Here is an 18,251-nt window from a genome sequence, read left to right as displayed (position 1 = left end):
TCGGCTTTGTCCACCAGGACCCTAAGAGGGTTCTAGACCTCATGTGCACCCATATCACTGCTCAGCTCAGGAGGGGTAAAGAGCCATTTGGGAGATGGGTAAATGAGGCATCACTCGAACAACCCTTATACCAGAGTCCTGGATACATGTGTACAGAAAAACTCAGACCGCGCCTCTAATGCCCTTTTGTTTCTCAAAAGAGGGTCACATTTGGTCAGGGGAAGGTCTCGCATCCGGAATCTTGTATAAAAGATGGACCGGGACTCAGGACACAGCCCACCGAGCAGGTGCAGCCGGAGGCTTCAGGGCTTGTGGCGTCTCCTTTCCCACCAACTCTACTGGGACCAGCCCTGGGCCAGCGATACCACGAGGCGAGAAGTCGCGTCTGTGGGAGCTGGGGGTTGCTGAGCACCCCTGATGGCGACAAGCAGGAAGAGGAGGCAAATCCCAGAGCAGCGGTGAGGAAAGAGGAGAGTTGCTGGGACCAGGGAGCCCCACCCAGAAATCAGTGACCTTCCTCCTTCCCTCTCCTACTTTGTAAATGTATTATGTATTTGGATTTCAGGTGCGTACAAACACAGACATAAGGCTGTCTGCTTTTCAAATTTAAAGACAGGTAACCTTCCTCCCCTGACATTCTATAAATGAAGAATAAATGGTAGGCTTTTCATTTTAAAATTCTGAAATTCACAACCACAACACTGATGACTGACTAACGGGTAAACACTTTGGGTTAAGACTATCTCAGAGGTGTTTTTCCTTTTTTTCCAGGGTTAGGGTTCTGTGGAAAAAAAGTGTTCCCACTTCCAGATATCACCTCATTTCAAACTTCACCTTCACGGCCAGTGTTCCTCACTGGAGTTGATGAGCTTCCGCATTTGGTCAAGGACATCACAGGCAATGTACATAGTGCGGAGAAGGAAAGATCTTTTATTTTATCACTTCTCTAAAAACTGTGGGATGATCTTACGCAGCTGTTTCATAAGAAATGTGTCTCAGATCTGACAGGATAAATTCCCTTCAAAGATGAATCAAAGAAAATAGTATCCAAGGATGCCGAAGAAGCCACTATTAGCCTAACCCCATCACACCTACAGAGAGCTCCACAGCTGCTAAAAGGACTATTCCCACCACCCAGTAAACCACACGGAGAGATTTAAAAGGAGAGAAAGAGATCTGTGTGAGAACCGGTCAAATGACACATTACTGTGAAAAGGAAATCCTCCTTAGCTTTACAGTATCTGAATATAACACGTAATTAACAATAGTCACTTGCCAGTCAGTAAAGCCGTAAAAAATGATTAAAATTAAGTTTGATAATAGGCCATAAAATTGGTCGATAAAAATAAAAATACTACCTTTCTTTTTTTTTAAGGTTGACTAAAATCATTGTGTTTCTAGATTTGAATTCTCCATGTAATTGCATTAACAGGCGTCTCTACTCTCCCTTCCTGCAGCTGAAGCTGCGTTTTCCTGCGTCATTCAAAGAAGAAGTGGATTTGGACTGGAAAGGCGCTTTGAGACTCCATGGTCGAGCTCAATTAGCATGACTCTTTGGAAGAGTTTCAACGGTCTTTGGCTACCATTAATATTTTTAATCTTTCATTTTTATTACGTGTATGATGTCAGGAGCTGTGGCAGGAAGCACATTTTGTCAATTAAATAATTGATACCACAGCGTAATAGTCAGGGAGGAAAAACTGACATTTGTCAGGTTCAAAGAAAATGAAAGGCTGGGGAGGATCCTTCATCATGCGTGCTTGGGAAACACATCACCCGATAGCAGACTTTCCCTTGCTCCTTTCTCACCTCACCTGCCGCTCCTGCTACAAATATTCCCCACATCAAAGCAGGCGGAAGAAAAAGCATTTGCAAGGCTCCCCGCTTCCCCACACACTCATCCGCCCAATCACAAAATCGCGTCCATCTTATTTCCCAAATATGTGTCCAGTCTCCTCATTTCTCTCGATCGGTACCATCAAAGTTGGCTAAGACTGACTCCAAGAAACCAAAGGGCAAGGTTGACACTGAACTGCCCGTTTTCTGCCTTGGCAACTGCACAGAGGTTAGAAGCCTGAGCACCTGGGGGCAGACAGGCCTGGGTTCAAGTCCCAGCACGGCCCTCACTGGCCATGGGATCTCAGGCCTCCAAGCCTTGACCGTCTCAACCTGTGAAAGGACGATGCCCCTGGGCCCTACGTCCCGAGGTGCTGTGGGAGTTCAGTGATGGTGCATGGGACGCCGAGCACACACTGACTGGAACGAGGTAAGGAATCAGCACACCTCAGCTGTCCATAGCAGTGCCTTCCATTTACGTTCTTAATACGACCTGATTTATGAACACGTCAACTGAATGGCAGCACCTCTGCACGCTGCACTTTCGCTTTTCCTTTCACCTCCGCTCTGAAACCTCTTCTCACCACTGCACTCGGCCGCTCCTGACAAGAGGCCCCTGGCGGCTGCCTTGTCTCTGTCCCTTCCCTCTGCCCCGTTCACTCTCTAGTCCTTGGCTGGCAGGGAGCTAGGTGACAGGGATGCTTGGTCCCCTAAGACTTTGGTTCCGGGCTTTCCACAGATGGCCTCGCCGTGTCACCAGCAACAGTGTGCGCTGGACGAACGCTGCCTGGGAGGTGAAAACTTCAGCTCGCTATTTTTAACCCGCTAAGCATCCTCTCTGCCTAAACTAAAGGCTTGCTCGGGGCCGAGACGCGCTTCCTCGGCGTATCACGCCACATGTGCTGCTTTGTTCCCTCTCACGGGATCCCACAGTGTAGCTTCTTCTTTGCCAACGGGGCACTAAAAGTTATTTTTGTTACAAAGGGTGAGACTTCACACCGGGTTCAGATTGCCTGCATTTCTACAGCACCTGCTGTGTTTGAAACTGGTGAAAAATGTACTCTGATAATCTCTGTTCACTGTGTAGAGATTACGAAGGAAGAAACGGGGTTTAGAATGATCACGCATGGGACAATGAACTCAAGTCCCTTAATCTAGCAAGGGCACCTATCTAAAATATCTGCTCTGTATTTCCCTTAAAAACTGGATTTGAAACGTTAAGCAAGTTTTTCCTCTTTCGTATAATTTGATACCTGTAATTAGTAAGGCATGCTTTCGCGGGGAACACGATCTCTCTGGCAAATCAAATGAGTCTTCTTGACGTAAACTGGTTTAGGTGAGGGAACACTATTTCAATCTATTGAGGGTGGCTCTTTCCACAACGCAGAGAAGAAAAGAACCACGGAAAAGTTCAAACTTTGGAATGATTTATAGCATTGTTACTTTTTCTTAAGTTTGTTCCTGTTCAGTATTAAACCGTCAGTCACACTGTCCGTAAGGCGACTGGAAAAGAATGAACATATTCTTTATTTCTGAAGTTTAATTTATTTGTCCTCGTTTCTTGATCAAATTAGCTACGGGATGCTAAGTTCTAGGTAAATGAACTGAGCAATGCAGATGTAAGAGGATTTTATTTTTATTAGTGGTAACGTTGCCCACATCTCAAGACTGTGTTGGAAGGAACGAAACGTCCCTCTGTATGCCTAATTTTAAAGAAGCCACTGTCTTTAAAGCATGGAAATCAGTAGGGTTAGGACTGTGAACTCGAGTTACAGAAGTCGCTATCGCACTGGTAGAACACGCAGGCAGAAAACAGAGCGTAAAAGTGTCCGGCAAACACGTGGGAAGGACCAAACCATAATGGATTACGTTATGGGAAACTAGGAGGTTTTAAGGCCTAAACTTAACATCCCAAAATGCCTTCGAGAGAGAAAATGGAACCCTTGTGACGCAGGCTCTCCTATAAACAGACACAAACAGCTGGGCCAGATGGATCACGAGATGATCCAGAGGAAGAATTCTTACTTTCTCCTGAGGGAAAGATGAGTTTCCTCACACCAGGTCTAACTACAAAGACAGCGTCTGTGTGCGCCTTCCTGAGCCTGGCGGGGAGCCCTGGAGACCTGGGTTTCAAGTTTATGCACCAACACTTGGACCACACGCGGAATCACAACCTCACATACGGAATGTGGGGTGTGGGATGATTCTTTACATGGGTCCATACCTGCATCTGGGTCCATGTGTCCACAGGTGGCTTTCTACTTTTAATGTGGGATACTCGGGGACCATCTAATATCTCAAAGTCTAAATCAGAGGACAGGACATCAATCTAAGAAATAATCATATCACCTCGAAGGGAACAAAGCGACACCTGCAAGTTAGCAGGAGCCGAGCGTGCTTCGTTCTACTAGAGCCATGACCTACCTTGTCTGGTGAACTCATCTGCTTCTCTGTGAACCAAATCCTTTACTCTGTTTCCATAAAGCAGCCGCGAGGAATCGTGATCAAAAGCTTTCAGGGTCTCACTGGAACTGTAGGACTTCTGTGTAGGAACCCTGCACTCCGCACTGTCTGCTGAGGAATTAGCACAGCGCCGCTCCCTCTCCCGTCTGTTCTTGGTCAGGGAGCAGTAAGGCCTACGTTCCTTCACATCCATACTTCATTCCTTCCGGGCGCACATCAGTCCTGGCTGCGGCGAGGTACGCTCAGGGTTCCATTCTCACTGGCCTGTCTGTGAAGATAAAAGGTTTGCATGATGTCAGCGTCACATTCGCCTACAAACTGACTGTACCCTTCTTGATCTGGAGAATGGTGGAAAGTAAGGGTATTATTGCTTATTGAGCCAACGTGCTTTCCACAAGAAATGAAAATTCGTGAAATCAGTGTAAAATGTCCTGTATTATCAGGAAGTGAGGCACCCGTTCTGGTAATGAGAGCTATGGGTGCTTGTTTAAGCTCCTAGATCTGAGTTTTCACATTAATACAAAAAAAAAAGTAAGGTCAACCACAAATTTTGATACAGAAGCTAGCTAAAAATTGGTCTTGACGTTTTCTAAATTTTCCACAATGGAAACGTTTTCTCTTGCTGCATTTTCTCCATTCATAAAAAATTACCTTTCTTTTTCTTACAAAAACGCATACTACTTTTATTTATTTATTTATTTATTGAAGATTAGGAGCAAATTGGGAGCTTCACAGAAGTAAAACTTTGTCAAGTGCATTGAACGTTTGATTATTTTTCACAAAGACGTTTCCTTCAGAGGGCACAATTATCCCGTGTTAATGACCTAAATGTCTTGACAGGTGGAAAAAAGCGGACCCTTCTCTTCTACTCCTCCCCTTCAAAAGCACTGTGCTTTCTAGAAAATGAACTGAATCAGCACTATCTTGATTTTTAAGGCAATGCAAGTAGCTGAACTGATGGGATAGTTTCCTGCAAGGGCCGGTAGCGAGAATGAGTTAGAAGGAGCAGGGCGAATTGTGTTTCTCTGCCTAGCAACTCTCTTTTTCCTGAATTTGCTAAAAGGACAGGGGTCAGGGTGGGTAGAAAAGGCTCTGCTGCTGAAGATACAGGGCCCAGAAGAGGGAGGGCCGCACCCGCATTCTACACCGTGGTCCAGGGCTCATCCACACTCTACGTGGTCCTCCTTTCAGTTCTTTCTCCTTTTGTCTTTCCTTTCAGTCTGAAGGTCCCTTAAGGCCTTGTCTTCAGCATTCAGTGTCTTCCCCGCCCCACTCCTTCCCTAAACTCACTTTTTATTTGAGTGATTCCATAATCAACTTGAAACAAATGATTCCTGGTGGCCCCAGGTCTTCTCTCGGGTTCCACGTCCTTAGGGCTGGGACTTGTCTTTAGCTATTTTCTCCTGAGAGTCCTTCTCCGGAAGAGTCTCTCTCCCCCTCTCTTCATCCTTGGCCATCATGAAACACGTCACACTGCTCTCTCTAATGTGCTTCCAACTCGGAGTCTCTTCGCTGACTCCGATTCGCCCACGTCAACTCAGGTTACATCTACGCTGTCAACAAGTCTTGATTCTTTCTGAGCAAAATTACGACTCCTAATACCTTTCACTTTCTAACTTCTGCCTTCCTTCCAGCGATAAGGAGAGTGGGGAAACTCTGAGCTGGACTGACCCCAGAATACCAGAACCTATGCTTGGAAAAGTTGGGTGCTCCTCCAGCCGCCTCTTCAACCAAACTGAATCTTACCCCTCCCATATTGAGGGTATCCCACATGGGGTTCCATGTGTCTCTGCTACTGAACTGAGCTGCACTGTTAAAGTAGCTGCTAATATTTTAGCTTGGTTGTTGACATGTATCTTGACTTCCCTACCTTTTTCTACTTTTTGATGAATCCTATTTTATAAACTAACATTTTTCACTGACCCCCTCTGATTCATTACTCCATTTTTCTCTTTACAAGTTCTCCCAGTAGCTTTTAATAGAAATTGGATTCCCCTTAACGTAGCTTTCCTTTCTGTTTAAGACAATAAATAATTTCAAGGTGCGGTGACAGGGACTATATTTGTACAACAGGATTAAAACAACAACACACGAATTTACTCTTGTTATTCCAACAAACAGAAGTCACTTTAGATAAATATTTATCGAATGACTAATATGCTGAGAACACACCACTGAATCAAACACTGTCCCTGCCCTCAGGGAACATATGCTTAGTGAGGGAAACAGGTACATTCCTTCTACTGGAGTGAATAAATATGCCCAAGTTAAAGGAAAATCTTGTTTCCAAAACAGCCTTGATCTCTTTGGAGGAAAGGTTTATGTAGACTCTCATAACTAAATGATCCTCAAGAAGCTTTTCATTGACCAGAAAAATATTGTCAGTCAAGCATTTTTAGTAATAGAGTTTTGGGATTTGAAATCATTATAAAGGTTCCATTTCTTGCCCTAAGTTGACATCTTTCAAAAAATAAGTGTTGCTATATATACAAATATGTAGGCATTTTTATACTTTAAAAATGGACTGACTGGGACTTCCCTGGTGGTGCAGTGGTTAAGACTCCGTGCTCCTAATGCAGGGGGCCCGGGTTTGATCCCTGGTCAGGGAACTAGATCCCACACGCCACAGTGAAGATCCCATGCGCCTCAACTAAGACCCGGAGCCGCCAAATAAATATTTTTTAAAAAATGAACTAATGCCAGGAAAAATTGTTTTTTTTTTTCTTCTCTGCTGCAGTTTTGTTTCAATTAGTTAGGCCACGCATTGGTAAACTCTAGTCCCCTGGCCCAATCTGACCCATGGCCTGCTTTCGTAAATACAGTTTTACTGGAACGAAGCACATGTATTTGTTTACGTATTCTCCTTGGCTGTGTTCACGTTGCAAAGACAGAGTTGAGCGGTTGCTACGGAGACTGTAGTGAATTGAACTGTGGCTCCCAGAAAGATATGTTGAAGTTTTAACCCCTGGTATCTGTGAAGGTGACCTTATCTGGAAATGTGGTCTTTGTAGTTGTAATCGAGTTAGGATGAGGTCATAGTAAGTTAGGGTGGGCTTCAAATCCAATGACTGGTCTCTTTATGAGATAGAAGACGGGGATTTGGATACAGAGACGTACAGACAAACAAGAAAATGGGCCAGGTGACGTTGAAGGCAGAGATGGAGGAATGCAGCTACGAGACAAGGGTGCCAAGTGTAGCCAGCAGCCACCAGAAGCCGGCAGAGACGCGGGGAATAGATGCCTCCCTAGGACCTCAGAGGCAGCATGGCCCTGCCGGCACCTCACTGCCATACTTCTTGCCTCCAGAACTGAAAGGCTAAATTTCTGTTGATTCAAGCCATCAAATTTGTGATATTTTTTTACTGCAGCCCTAGGAAACTAATACAGAGATCTGATGGCCCCACAAAGTCTAAACGATTTGCTGTCTGGCCCTTTACAGAAAAAAAAAATTGCCCACGTCTAAGTCAGACCACACATATTTCCATTCTGTCTTTTTCTTTGTCCCTTTGGACCTTTGAATGTAAAAAGTATTTTCTTTACTATATAGTCCATGATACAGTTTTTCAGTCTTGCAAATCAGATAAGTCACTAAGTTCTTTAAAGTAATAATACGCACATACGTCATCAGTAGCAAAGACGCATCCTTGCAATAATGTTACCAATGTTTAAAAATCAATTCCAATTAAATGTTAATAAATTAGTAATCAAAAGATAATTTTATGTATTCTTGAGCTTTATACAACATCTCTAGCACAAAATATCTGACTTTTCTTTATTTGTGGAGCAATTCTAAAGTGCCATGAAAAATCAAGATAGAGTATTCAAATACACCATCAAAGAAAAAGACATTTTGGGCTTAGAGCTTCCAAACAATAAAAAATCTTTTGCATCTGTATTTCCGGTTTTGCACACGGTTCAAACTCTTAAAGGATTTAATTTGCACTGTAACGTTTGCAACTACTGATATGCTTCTGATGGAAGCCAGTGAGTTCAATGTGACTTCAAAAGGCAGTTTTCTTAGATTAATATCCCATGGAAATGACAGTGTTTATTAGAATATCCCAACCTTTTGTCTATATCTATAATTTCTTCTGTTGACATTTACTATTAATCTTGTGATTTACATAATTTTAAGAATCACATCCATAAAGGATATTGGGAAAATTTATTGTGTGAGGCCAGTGTGATAATTTTTTATTTGATATTAAAATTATGATATTAATTAACATACTGGGAGTTTGGGGTTAGTAGATGCAAACCATTACATTTAGAATGGGTAAACAACAAGCTCTTACTGTAGAGCACAGGGAACTATATCCAATCTCCTGGGATAAACCATAATGGAAAAGAATATAAAAAAAGAATGTATATATGTGTATAACTGAGTCACTTTGCTGTACAGCAGAAATTAGCACAATATTGTAAATCAACTGTACTTCAATAAAAACAGGGTAAAAAAATTTCTTTTTAATTAAAAAAAAAAAAAAGGCAGTTTTCTGCATTATCACCTGCACTCAAAGCTGGGGACGAGAACGTTAAAAAAATGCAGCTGCTTGGGCTTCCCTGGTGGCGCAGTGGTTGAGAGTCCGCCTGCCGATGCAGGGGACGCGGGTTCGTACCCCGGTCCGGGAAGATCCCACATGACGCGGAGCGGCTGGGCCCGTGAGCCGTGGCCGCTGAGCGTGCGCGTCCGGAGCCTGTGCTCCGCAGCGGGAGAGGCCACAGCAGTGAGAGGCCTGCGTACCGCCAAAAAAAAAAAAAAGCGTTTTCTTAAGTGGTGTTAAATTGTTGAAGCACTTTGATGGTGATTGCATAGTCCTACCAGAGGAAGAGGGTCGCTGGGAGCATATTTAGCATAAAGCAATTAACGAACAGGACCCTCGCTGCGTCAGGGGGCGGGGCCTTTGAAAAGGAAAGGAAACTAGTAGAGAGAAAGGGGACCGAAAACTTTCAGTTGAACTGCCTACAGCAAGTATATGACAATATCAAACTGATTTGGTTAATTTTCATTAGCTCCTTGAAAAACCACTCAGTTACTGCCCATAGCACCGCTCTGGAAAACACAGCTGGTCTTAGAGCAAATTCCATTATTTGGCTATTTGTTTTTTCTCAATATCTTGCAAAGTGTTTGATTGTTTGAATGAATGCGCAGGCAGTCCTGACTTAGGGACACTAGGGATCATATCCTCTATTTCAGATACTGTATATTATTTCAACATGCTTTGAAACTTGGCCACAGAACTTAACGACATTGTTTCATAACCTGTTCTTAACTCCAAAGAAACAGTTTAAAATTGTACCTTTAGGAAGTAATCTGATTTTTATTGGACTTTGTATATTTTTAAAACCCTTGATGCCAATGATTATAATCTCTCAGGCCCATGACAAACATCCCTAAAATCATCTGCACTTCTAAAATTCTGTGAGCTTATATGTCAATCTAGCAACGGAAATAAAAACAAATAGCCAAACCCAAAGGATTAAGTAAGCTTTTCATCAAATTCACTCATGTGTCCATTGTTATTTATTTTCTGTAAGGATTACAAATTCCTGAATGTTACCTTGAATATCTCCTGCGTAGACTGTCTCCTCACTTTATAATGGTTTGGAGACGCTCACCCAAAAGAGTAAGCAGATTTCAGAGAAACACTAATTTACCTCAGCATAGTTTAGATTAAAGATCTAAATTAAGCTATTTGTACACAATACCAAGACAATTTTGCCTTTTGTTACTCACAATTCGTATTTTCCCTAATAAGTTAGTATTTATGATTTATTACCAGTTATGTTAATCCAACAGTAAATACAACTTTGCACACCACAAGCACTTCAAAATGTTTCCTTCACTGAATAGTTACATTACTGTCAACTGAACACAAGATGAAATCAATTGCTATTGTTCATTTCAGGGGTAATTTTGTTTCCTGAGACAAATTTGTAAATCAAAGAATTGAAATAATTAAGAACAAAAATAAAAGCATGTTACGGTGATTTTTTTTAATAATGCTAAATTCAAGCGTAACTAAACTTTGAGCTTACAGTTTCAAATAGAAGAACGCAAGCGAATCATGTCTGAGACACAAAATTAAAACACAAACAAAACCGTGTAAAGAAACACAGGGAAAGGAGAGTGTACCATGAGTAACAAAAGTGAGCTTGTTGAGAAGATGCAGGTACAGAGAAAAGTAAATATAGCGAATAATTTGCGATTGAGAAGATTAAAAACAAGGACGGTTGCTTCCTTTAAACAAGAGTGGAAATAAAGAGAACATTCGATAGCAATAATAAATAAGAAGTCAACTTCTGCTTCCAGCCAAGATGGCGTAACGGGAAGTGGATTTACCCACCTGTCTAAAACAGCAACGGCAATAAAATAGACAAAATACATGAAACGAAGTTTTCAAGTTATTGACATGAAGAAATGAAGGACAGTGAACCTTGAGAAAGGAAACAAACAAGGTGAGCCCTTGAGCACCCTTGCTCACTGCCTTGAAAGAATTTCCAGGCTGTAGCACAGCAAGGAGGAGCCCAGGAAGAGCTCAGCCAACTCCTAAGCTAAAGAGACAGAGCTCACACTCCGGTAGAACAGCTGGTAAGAATTTGCAGGACAAAGTGTTGGAGGAAAGAGAGCTGCATGGGGAAAGAACTCTGCAGGTCTGCAGAGGGTCCTTCTTGAGAATTCAGCGGTGCACTGACCAGCACATGTGTGTGAGGGGACTGCTGGAGGCCAGAGAAAGAATGACTGGAAAGGATTATAGCAGAGTTTCTCAACCTTGGCATTACTGATACATTAGATGGAAAATTTTCTTTCTGTTGGGGGATATCCTATAGTAGGACGTCTAGCAGCATTCCTAGCGTCAACCTACTGGATACCAGTAGCACGCCTAGTCATGGTAATAATAAAATACGCTCAGACGCTACCAAATGTCTTGCCTGGGTAAAACTGTCCCTGTAAAGGACCACTGAATTACAGGGAACAGTTTTCAAAGCTCAAACTGGGCCAAGAATAGTGTATAGTTTTTCCAGCCAGACTAGAAAAACCTCATAATTTATTAGGCAATGTATTCACAAAGGCCTTGCCTCAGTTGTGGGGAATAATTAGAACTATAGGCTAAACATCATTCTGGTCTCAATAAAAAATCTTAAAAGCAAGAGGAGAAAGGATCAAAGTGTTTCCAAGTAGCTTACATGTCCCATGACAAAGCTTAGGAATGTTATAGAATAGAAAAATAACCAGCACTCAACAAAGTGAAATTCACAATGTCTGTCATCTGATCAAAGAGTACCTGGCATGCAAAGAAGCAGGAAAATAATGAGGAGAAAAATCAAGCAACTGAAACTGACCCAGAACTGACACAGGTGTTAGAATGAGTAGACAAGGACATGAAAACACTTATTAATAACTGCATTCCATATGTTCAAAAAATTAAATGGAGACATGAAAGACATTAAAAAAGAAAAAGAACCAAATCAAACTTGTAGAGATGGAAGTACCGTGTCTGAGATGGAAAAATACACTGGGTGAGATGGATGGCAGATTAGACATCACAGAAGAAAAGATTAATGAACTTAAAGATACAGTAATAGAAACTATATGAAATGAGGCACAGAGAAAGAAAAAACTAATAAATGAATACATCGTCAGTGAGATGTGGGACTACTTCAAAACGCCAATATAGATGTAACTGGAATCTCTGAAGGAGAAGACAGAGAGGAGAGAACAGAAAAAATGCTGATGAAATAACAACCAAAAAATAATCAAATTTGAGAAATGCTACAAAACCCCACAGATCCCAGAAACTCAACAAACCCCAAGCACAAGAAATATAAAGAAAATTATACCAAGGCATTTAATTGTGATTAAAATTGCCCCAAATCAGGGACTTCCCTGGTTGTCCAGTGGTTAAGAATCCGCCTGCCAATGCAGGGGAGATGGGTTCGAGCCCTGGTCTGGGAAGATCCCACATGCTGCAGAGCGACTAAACCTGTGCGCCACAACTACTAAGCCTGCACACCTAGAGCCCATGCTCTGCAACAAGAGAAGCCACTGCAGCGAGAAGCCCGCGCATTGCAACGAAGAGTAGCTCCCGCTCGCCGCAACTAGAGGAAACCTGCGCGCATCAACGAAGACCCAGTGCAGCCAAAAATAAGGAAATAAATAATAAAAAAATAACTTAGTTATTAAAAAAATTGCTAAAAATCAATAATAAGGAATAAGTCTGAAAGCAGACACAGGAAAAAGGCACATTACACACAGAGTTTCTTGTTGTAAATAATGAAAGCAAGTAGACAGTAGAGAGACACCTTTGAAGTACTGAAAGAAAAAAATCTGTCACCATCGAATCCTGTAAGTAATGAAAATATCTCTTAAAAAGGAAGGCGGAATAACTACCTTTTTCAGACATACAAAAGTTAATCACCAGTCGACTCTCATTACAAGAAATGCAATGGGAGTCCTCTAGGCAGAAAAAAAAAATGCCATCAGATGGAAATACAGATCTACAAAAGGAATAAGTAGCCTTTGGAAGTGGTAGCTGTTTGGTTAAATACACAAGCTATTCTCTTATTAAATCTCTTTTAAAAACAGATGACTGTTTAAACAAAATGATATCATAACAATGTATTGTGGATTTGATAACATATGTGTAAGTAAAATTTATTGCAACAGTAGCACAAAGGAAGGAGTGGGGAAACGGAAGTGTGTTTGATACTGTATGTGAAGTAGCATAGTACTGCCTCAAGGTAGTCTGCTATACTAGCGATGTCTACTTTAAAGCCTACCCTAGTGCACCCACTAAAATGAAACTGAGAGTTACAGCCAGTAAGTTAAAAGAAATAATGGAATCATACGAAATGGAGGCATAAAACATCAACTAAGCCAAAGAAAGTAGAAGAGGAACAAGGAACATACGGGCAAACAGAAAGCAAACAGCAAGATGACAGACTTAAACTTAACTAAGCCAATGATCACATTAGATGCAAATAGTCTAAATACGCCACAGAATGCAGAGGTTTTCAGATTGGATTAAAAAATAAAAAACAAGACCCAATTATATGGTGCTTCCAAGAAACATAATTAAATACAGAGACACAAATAAGTTAAAAGTAAATGGATGGAACAGAGAAACCTAACCATATCAGTACTTGCATTAAATGTAAATGGACATGATCACAACAATTAAAAGGCCGAGATAGACTGAATGAAAGAGTAAGATGAGACCAGCTGGGGCAACACCCGGCAGCCATTCGAAAGAATGCAACGGATCTACATGCATTGACATGGAATTGTGCACAAGGCAGAGTGATCATTAAGCTTTTTGTTCATTCATCATACATGTCAGGCATGGTAAGAGGTTCTGGGAATGGAGAGATGAACAAGACATAGTCTCTACTCTTTCATTCTGAAAGGGGAGTTGGAGTTTAAATAATGAGTCACGCAAATAAATGCACAACTAAAAATGTAACAAACGCTGCAAGAAGTTGCAAGTTGCTAAAACAGAGAATAGAAGGTGGGGTCTCATTGAGACCGAGAGCCAAAAACAAAGACTGATCTTAAGTGCCATTTAGGCTGAGAGCCATCGGTTAAATAGGGTTTAACCTGGCCACAAGTATGTGTCACAGAAAAGAGGCTGACAGTAGAGCAGACCAGGCTGAAAGAATGTGTTCAACCAACACATGGAGACAGGGAGGGGCTTGATGGACAAATGTCAGCAGGGCTGGAGCAGCGCGAGAGAGGGGAGAGGCATGAGATGAGTCCAGAGGGAGCCTGAGGCCCAGAGGCAGAGCTTCACAGGACAGGATGAGCAGTTTCACCCAAATACCACCATTAATGGGGGACCACTGGAGAGCTTTAAATGGCACGTTTGACATGATCAATCAGGTTTCCAGTTTGGAGAGATCCCTCTGGCTGAAGTGTAGAGAACAGGGAAGATGGAGGTCTGGGGAGGAAACGGGAAAACTTGTTGGCAGATTTTTGCAGAAGTCCAGGCAAGAGAATGACAGCTTGGACTAGGGGACCTGAAATGGCAGTGGGCATTTAGGGAGGTGGATGGGTGGGAGAGATAGACTTGGCATCAGAAAGACCTGTGATGGGCTGAAATGAGGGTGAGGAAGAGGAAAGAGTTGGGGGTGATGACCAGGCTGCTGGCTGGAGCAGACGGGAAAAGGGGGATGTCTACTGAGACAGAGGGGACAGGAGGCCGCCCCTCAAAACTATTTAGTGTACACTCCCAATTCTCGCTTTTCTTTCATTTAAAACACGTTATTAGGCAGTAATCTTTGTCCTTTGTGGAAACTAGAAAATACAGTTAAGAGCAAAACAAATCCTTAAAATTATTGCTCACATAACATTTTAGCGTTCACCTTTTCAGGCCCTTTGTATGCATGTGTGTGTGAGTGTATGTATGTCATATATAATTTACAATTTAATGTAAATGATCTTGTAACCTAGTTCTACTTGACATATTACTAACAGTTTATGGGAGTAAAGATATATTTATGCCTTTATAAATGATAAATAGGAAGCTTATTGTTTTAAAACTGAAAAGTATTCTTCAGGCTATATCATAGATAGCAAAAACTTAGAAAATGAAACAAAATAGGAGAAATATACTAAAATAGCTACTGAGTAAGTGTGAATACTGGAAAATTTTTAATTGCAAAATATATAGAACAGTGCCTGAGGCTGTAAGAAAAGTGGTTTGAGTCTGATCAAATCATTAAAAATTCTTTCAAAATTATTTATATGTAGAAGGAAACAGAAACTGGAAATGATCAAAAAAGAAAAAAATATGGATAATGAGGTTAATTCACCCAGTAGTGTAAAGTGGGAATATATTCTATGATGTAAAAACAAATAAAGCAATTCACTTGCAAAATTAGAAATTAAAAGTGATTCTATTTTCCCTAATAGAAACAATGGACAATAGTAATGTAGTAGTAAAATATATTAACACAGCTACGTGGGCTACCGCCGCAAAGGAGGGAAAAACTGCAAGGAAAGTCATAATCTCCATACTTCGAATAATTTGAGAAAAGGTCCTCTAGAATCCAGAGCGGCTGAACCAAATGCAGCTCTCTTACCTTCCAGACCTTTAGGGTAAAGTTGTAAATAATCTCTCTCAATTTGTCTGCCTGCCTGGATCAACACATATATCCATCACATATAGTTAAGTATTTTTATGATGGTTTAAGCCAGAACTCTGAATCTGGAGGCCACCACTTTATTCACCAGTGCTTCAAAGTGAGCCAGGCCTTTGAAAAATTTGCCAGTAATGCCACCCGGTTCAGAGGGAAAAATCAAAGAAACGGTTACGTGTCATGAGACTGTGTTGTCCAAATGGCCTCAAATATACACCAGGTAAAAAGCAACCAAATAGACAACTGCGGTAGCACTCGGTGTATTGTTCTGATTCAACTGGGTCGCGGACTGTCATGCCGCCTTCAAACGTACGTGTTCACCCCAGTGAACACGCCAGTCACACTCAAATACACAACCATCACAATAACCTCCACTTAGTAAGCGGTTTCACGTTGTAGGTCGCACACTGCATTACGACTTCTAACAACAGCTTGTCAACTTGCTGATATTTGCCAGTTTTACAGGTGAGGAAATACGAGAAATTCATAAAAAAACTTCAAGTCAGACACCCAGGGAGCGGCCAGGCTGGGACTCACACTCCCACACGCTGTTCTTCCATTTACGTCTCTGAACCGTTGCCAAACTCTAAGGCCTGTGGAACATCGACTCCAAACTCAAACCTTTAGCCATAATGCGAGAAAAGTAAGCAAGCCTTTTGGAAACAACTAAAAACAACTACAGCTTCATATCTTAAAACTGACCTATGGGTATTACTAACCTGGTGACAGTTGGGGACCTGCAGGCCATTGGAGGAGCTTCTCAAGTGAAGAGCTATAGGATTATTTCCCTAAGTGCTGGGCATATTCCTCTCGTGAAGAGTGGACATAAAAACTCCTTGATGAATTATTAATTTCAAGCTTGATTATTTATTGAGTGCTTAAAATACGCCAGGTGCTTTACATATATGACCTCACTTAACCCTCACAGCAACCTTGCGAAGTAAGAATTATAAATTCCACTTTCACGTGAGAGAACTAAAGCCCAGAGAGATGAACTGATTCCTCCAAGGACACAGAGTCAGGAAGTAGCCAAGTGGAATTGGAACACATTTCGGTTAGTTGCAAGTCTGTCCTCTAAATACTAGCCTCTCCTTCCAAACCTTAGAACAAAGAGGGGGTTTAAGCCATAAACAAACAAACAAAAAAACCCAAAAACCAAGGAAAACAGTTTTTCAAAAGGTGAGGGAGAGGGAGAAATGACAGCAAAGAGTCTGACAAACTGTGCCAGGATGTCAGCAGATCCAGTGCAAAGTCAAGGAAGGCTGTCATATTGAAAATACCACAATAATTATTATTGTTTAATTTATTCAACTGAGTAAGAAAGGTGGAAAATTCAAGATCCAGTTAAAAAGATCAAAAATATTGGGAATATTTTCAAGCTTCTTCTTTGAGGAAAAGACAATTTAGGAGGAAATAACTGATACCTCACTGTGATGTTCTGTGTTTCAGAGGAGGACCGCGTCACAGTTCCCTTTGCTTGTCTCCCATCTCATGTAGTTTAGTTACTAGAGGAGAAAGTCTCCCCTACATCACGGCCACTGTGGTCAGGTGTGGGGGTTTTGTATGCCCCGTATTTCCCTGAATAAATGCTCCTCTCCCACGTCGGTTTCTAAAGGGTTCGGGTGAAACAGACCCCAATCCTGGAGTCAAGGAACTGCCCGCACAGAATCCAGTGACTGGATCAGGAATGGACATGTGACCTAACTCAGGCCAGAAAGGTCAGCTCCAGGACACATGACAAAACCACTGGGAATGTGCTTACTCAACAGCAGACAATGTAGAGCTGCTAATATGGGAAGACGAAGACATGGCGCTTGTTTGCATTCCTGCCGCCGCGTGGAGAGCCTTCCTGCCACCGAAGTCTACACGGAAGAAAAGAGGCCTCAGAGAGAGAGAGCCAACAAGTTCTTACCCGGATTTTTCAAATTAAAAAAAAAATCTATACTGGGCTTCCCTGGTGGCGCAGTGGTTGAGAGTCCGCCTGCTGATGCAGGGGACACGGGTTCGTGCCCCGGTCCGGGAAGATCCCACGTGCCGCGGAGCGGCTGGGCCCGTGAGCCATGGCCGCTGAGCCTGCGCGTCCGGAGCCTGTGCTCCGCAACGGGAGAGGCCACAGCGGTGAGAGGCCCGCGTACGGCAAAAACAAACAAACAAAAAATCTATACTGATACAACTGGGTTGGAATACAGGGTGGGTTTTTGATCAGACAGATGATGCCAAAAGTCTAGCTCCACTATTTACAATTTATGTGACTTATGACCTCAGACAAGTTATTTAAACCCCTGAGATTTGCTTTCCTACCTTTTATTCTTTAAAATGCATATGACAATGTCTTTCTTAAGGAGGTATTATGAAGATTAAATGAGATACAGTTTTAAAAGCATTTAGCCCAGTGATTGGCATATAACATAATGTCTACTTGATAAGAACCATTTATTATAATTAAATTCAAAAGCACTGTTCCACGTCCAAGAATAACTTCCAGCATCATTAGGCTTGGGAAGCTGAGATGGGGAAAAGCGTATGAAAGCTCAGTTCTACGAGGTGGAGAGCAAGAGATTATACATCTGTAGCAAAACGTTTCGCTAAACTGTTTGAATGGAACTTGGGGTTTGGATTCTTACGAGCTTATTCAGAAATACTGTGTTATCAAAATGAGGAAAAAAAAAAGTTCCCACACCAATAATTTCAAAATGATTGCATCTCTACTGACATCCAAATATTTACATCTCGGTAGTAAAAAGCAAAGTCAGCAAACAACAGGAAAGACTTCCAGGAGAAGCAATGAAGCTGATTGAGAGTCTCCAGATTGA

General features: G+C 41.9%; 1 protein-coding gene across 1 annotated transcript in view; it reads right to left on the bottom strand.

Moving 5' to 3' along the window:
* The window catches only part of TENM3 (teneurin transmembrane protein 3), a 28,053-nt gene extending 23,550 nt beyond the window's left edge, over nt 1–4,503 (bottom strand). The window contains exon 1 of the mRNA XM_024744951.1: nt 4,261–4,503. Coding sequence (XP_024600719.1) covers nt 4,261–4,492 — 232 coding nt within the window. The 5' untranslated portion in view covers nt 4,493–4,503. The remainder of the gene's footprint in view (nt 1–4,260) is intronic.
* Nucleotides 4,504–18,251: the final 13,748 nt, after the last annotated feature.

This window comes from Neophocaena asiaeorientalis, unplaced genomic scaffold, assembly GCF_003031525.2.
Source record: "Neophocaena asiaeorientalis asiaeorientalis breed wild unplaced genomic scaffold, Neophocaena_asiaeorientalis_V1.1 scaffold267, whole genome shotgun sequence".
Classification (NCBI taxonomy): domain Eukaryota; kingdom Metazoa; phylum Chordata; class Mammalia; order Artiodactyla; family Phocoenidae; genus Neophocaena; species Neophocaena asiaeorientalis.
Note: the sequence above shows the minus strand (reverse complement) of the source record. Positions and strands in the feature narration are given on the sequence as shown.